Source organism: Arachis ipaensis, chromosome B04, assembly GCF_000816755.2.
Source record: "Arachis ipaensis cultivar K30076 chromosome B04, Araip1.1, whole genome shotgun sequence".
Lineage (NCBI taxonomy): Eukaryota > Viridiplantae > Streptophyta > Magnoliopsida > Fabales > Fabaceae > Arachis > Arachis ipaensis.
The window spans coordinates 124643836-124648566 of record NC_029788.2 but is presented as its reverse complement, the minus strand read 5'-3'; the positions used below and the strand labels follow the sequence as shown (position 1 = coordinate 124648566).

Sequence of the window (4731 nt, the reverse complement as noted above, 5' to 3'; positions counted from 1 at the left end):
CCCTCAAACTCAAGTGGGAGCTAAGGATATCAGCTTGAGTTTGGATAACAAAGTCCGAAAACGAGTCGGGTGATGAGCTTTCGTGAAGATATCAGCAGTCTGATCCAGTGTTCCAACAGCAATGAACCAAACAGCATCAATAAGGATACGTTGCCGAACAAAGTGACAATCAATCTCAATGTGTTTGGTGCGTTCATGAAACACATCATTATGGGCAATCTGAATAGCACTGCGGTTATCACAAAAAATATTAGTAAGGAATGACTGAGGAGCACCCAGATCTTCGAGAAGCCAATGAATCGAGATAACTTCAGCAGTAGTGTCAGCGAAGGCACGGTACTTAGCTTCTGTGCTTGAGCGAACAGTGAACGTTTGCTTCTTAGCACGCCAAGAAATGAGAGCGTCGCCAAGAAACAAACAGTAACCAGTAGTAGAACGACGATCAGTGGGATCACTAGCCCAATCAACATCGAAGTATGCTTGAAGAGTTAAAGAGGAATGGGCAGAAAAATAAAGGCCATGAAATAGAGTGCCTTGATGTAGCGAAGAATGCGAAGAACTGCCGCATAGTGAGTAGTACAAGGAGCTAACAAGAACTGGCTAAGGACATGAACTGGATAGGCAATGTCTGGTCGGGTGACAGTCAAGTAGACGAGACCTCCAACTAACTGTCGATAGAGAGTCGGATTATCCAAAACAATGCCATCTATAGGGGTAAATCGAACATTAGGCTCAAGAGAAGTAGACTCAGTGCGACTATCTGTAATCCCAGCGCGAGCAAGAAGATCTGAAGCATACTTAATTAACCTGAGAGAGATAAATGCCATCATTTGTGGAGATGACCTCGAGACCAAGAAAATAGCTGAGAGAACCAAGATCTTTTATCTCAAAGGTACGGTGAAGTGAGGCCTTGAGATCAGAGATACCATCAACATCATCTCCAGTAATGATCATGTCATCAACATACAAAAGTAGAAGAACAACTCCACGTTCGCTTTTACGAATGAAAAGGGCATTCTCATGAGGACTAGAAGTAAAACTAAGACTACATATGGTAGTGCTGAACTTGTCAAACCATTCACGAGGAGCTTGCTTAAGTCCATAAAGTGCCTTACGAAGGAGACAAACCTTACTAGAAGGACAAGGATATCCCGGAGGTGGTTTCATATAGACTTTCTTTTTCAAATCCCATTAAAAAATGCATTATTCACATCCATCTGACTGAGAGACCATTTTTTAATCGCGGCAATGGCAAGGAGAGCTCTAACAGACATAAGGCAAGCGACAAGAGCAAAAGTCTCTTCATAATCAATACCATACTCTTGCGTACAACCTTGAGCAACCAAACGTGCCTTATAACGGTCAATAGAGCCATCAGAGCGAGTCTTGATCTTGTATACCCATCTACTGCCCACAACTTCCTTATCAGAAGGAGGATCAACCAAATCCCAAGTGTGTGCTTTTTCAAGTGTCTGTATTTCTTCCTGCATTGCTTGTTGCCAATTTGGATTTGTGGAGGCTTCTCTGAATGACTTAGGTTCAAGAAGATGAGGAGGTGGATTCCTTACCTTAGAAGAACGAGTGGGAGGAGGAGGCATGACGGTAGGAGCGGGATCGCCGTCCAGGCTGGAATCATCGGGAGATGGAAAAGGCAGAAGAGCAGGGGCCTCGAGGGATGGACTTGGGGTAGACCCCCTATAGTATCATCACTAGGAAAGAGATCAACATTTGGGTTAGTAAAAAACTGTGATGGAGTTGAAGGAATGGACTCAAAAGAGAAAAAACTAGAGAACATGTGATGCTCCCAGAAGACAACATGACGAGATATACGAATACGGCAAGAGATAGGATTCCAACAACGATAACCCTTATGTTCAGAAGCATAACCAAGAAAACAACACATGCGAGCCCGAGGTTCAAGCTTATTGTGTCCATGAGGCTGGAGAAGAACAAAACAGACACAACCAAAAACATGGAGAGAACTATAATCAAGAGAAGTACGATAAAGACGCTCAAAGGGAGTAGTGTTACCAAGAACAGAAGAAGGGAGTCTATTGATAACATGAACAGCAGTGAGAACAGCTTCACCCCCAAGCACGCTCAGGACAGGAAGAGGAAATAAGTATCGCAGGACAGAGTCAAGAATATGACGGTGTTTACGCTCAGCTCTTCCATTTTGTTGAGAGGTACCAGAACAAGAAAACTCGGACAAAGTACCCTGTTCAACGAGAAAATTTAAAAGTTTGGAGTCACGATATTCCATAACATTGTCACGTCTGAAAATTTTAATGACCTTTGAAAACTGAGTTCGAACCATAGTGGCAAAGTTAATATAAATCTGAGGCAACTCATGACGATTAGTCATCAAATAAACCCAAGTAAAATGTGAATAATCATTAATAAAGACGACAAAATATCGAGCCCCTCTCATAGAAGCGGTGGGAGCGGGCCCCAAACATCAGAATGAATAAGATCAAAAGGAGAGCAAGCAATAGAGGAATTATTATTAAAGGATAAGGCAGGTTGTTTTGCAGTGCGACAATAAATGCAATCTAAAGACTCATTTTGAACTTGACCTAAAACACCCGTAGATATAAGAGGACACAATTTTCCTAAGGAGTTATGGGCAAGACGACGGTGCCACAAGTGAAGAGTAGATGGAGAGGAAACAACACAGAGATTTGACGTAGAGGGAACATGAAGGTCCTCGAGCTCAAAGAAACGTCCGACCTTACAACCAGTCCCGATGATCTTTCTCGTCCGACGATCCTGCACACGACAACCAGAAATAAAAAAAGTGACATCAAAACCGAGTTCAACAAGCTGACCGACAGAGATAAGATTAAAATTCAATTTTGGAATAAAATAAGTATTAGAAAGATGAATATTGGACTGTGAAATAATCCCATGATGTGTTGCATGCAAGAGGGAACCATTAGCAGTATTGACAGAAGGTGTGTTGAGAGATGTGGAAGGGGTGGACTCAGTAGCAGTAGAGGCAGGCACATGCAGAGAGTTGTTGGGACGAGGTTGATACTTGCTCTAATCTGAACGTGGTGGTCTAGTAGGATAGGTAGCAATCAAGTGACCCGAGAGCTTACAATAATGGCAGAACAGTTTCGGGCAATTAGAGCCAATGTGGCCTTTTTGTTTGCACTTACGACATTCAATAGAAGGACAGTCAGAGAAGGAATGCCCAGGCCGGTTACAGTTTCGACAGATTTTGCCCTTTCTGTCGGTGGCAGCAAAGACGGTTTCACTTTTAGAACGAAGCAATCCCAAGCGTGTTTCTTCAGACTTAAGACGAGGAAGAGCATCTTCAAGACTCGGCAAGAGATTCTGATGAAGAAGAGAAGCCCTAACCAGCTCATAGTCATCAGTAAGTGCCATAAGAAATTGGATGAGACGTGTCCGGTTCTGATAATCCTCATATGCCTTAGCATCAGCGGGATATTTAAGAACAGGCTCACAAGAGGTCAACTGATCCCAAATAATCTCCATCTGAGCAAGAAAATAAAAAATTGCTTGGCCACGTTCTTGCTTAAGGCTATGAAGTTCCTTAAGCAGTTGGTACTGATGAGAGAGATCAGAAATAGTGTAACATTTTGCCAAATGATCCCATACCTCTTTAGCAGTTTCAAAACACCCAAACTGTAAATGAATTCCAGGAGTAGAAGTGTTGCGGAACCAAGTGATAATCTGATGATTTTTACTATCTCAATCTTCCAATTTCTCTACAAAGTCCTTCTTAGCATCCTCCTTGGATTTGGAGGCACCATCTTTGGATTTGTCAGTCACATTTGGCTTAACAGGACAGGCAATATCACCAGTCACATATCGCCATAATTTTCGCCCTTTAAGAAATTCTCGCATAGCTTCAACCCAATGTGCATAGTTGGAGCCATTAAGGATAACAGGGATAGGCTGAAAGACATCCGGTTTTTCCATAGTAATAGAAATAATAGCAAAAGGGAGAAGAAACTACAAATTCGGGGCAGAAAACGAGAAAACAAAGCGCAAAATCGGAAAGAGCTCACAAAAAAAACCTTAGGGAGGGTCCCGCTTGTCAGCCACGTCAGCGAAACGATGACACGTGGCGGCACCTGAGGAGAGGAGCGAGATGACACACTGGCGGTGAGGTGGAACGCGGGTCAACTAGCGGACCGGGTCGGGTTGTTCGCGGGTCACTGGATATCAAGGATAGCTTGCGTTGCGACACGTGGAAGCGCCAGGATCGTGCGATCGGCACCAAGATCCAACGGCTGCTGAAGCTTCTGGAATGAGAAACAATGGAGGTGGGCATAGCAAGGTTCCAGCGGCGCGTGAGGGCGCGTCCGGAGGCTTCTGGCGGCGTTAGAAACATGACGAAGAGAAGAACACTATGATACCGGAGGTGACGAACCAAAGCGTCGGAAATAGATCGAAAAACAAGAGCAAAGAGGCACTGTCGGAAGAGAAAAATAAGGAGACTATGAACAAAATTTTATTGAAACAAAAACTTTAGACTCTTGATACCATGTTAGAAACAAGAGACCAAGATGAGGAAAGTGTTTTTGTGTATTGTTCAGTGTGATCAAAAGTACAATATATAAGGGATATTTATAGGTGCTAGATGAATCAAAGTAATAAAAGCATAGAATCCTACAATTAATATACAGATATATTATACAAATATAAATAATACTAATTGATCTAAATTGATTCTAATAATTCTCTAACAATACTATATAT

The 4731-nt window shown here is 42.7% G+C and overlaps 1 protein-coding gene across 1 annotated transcript; it reads right to left on the bottom strand.

The window, feature by feature from the left end:
- On the bottom strand, window positions 3043-3948 carry LOC107637200. Its single transcript, XM_016340637.1, has 2 exons — window positions 3739-3948; window positions 3043-3651 (listed from the first exon to the last, which is right to left on the bottom strand). The coding sequence occupies exons 1-2, from the start codon at window positions 3946-3948 to the stop codon at window positions 3043-3045; spliced, it is 819 nt and encodes a 272-aa protein (XP_016196123.1).

Excerpts from the sequence above, each read along its gene's own strand:
- LOC107637200 (XM_016340637.1), bottom strand. The coding sequence starts at position 3,948 with ATGGAAAAACCGGATGTCTTTCAGCCTATCCCTGTTATCCTTAATGGC. Across the intron at positions 3,652-3,738 it reads AGGATGCTAAGAAGGACTTT|TTTGGGTGTTTTGAAACTGC; the intron begins GTAGAGAAATTG and ends ATTCATTTACAG.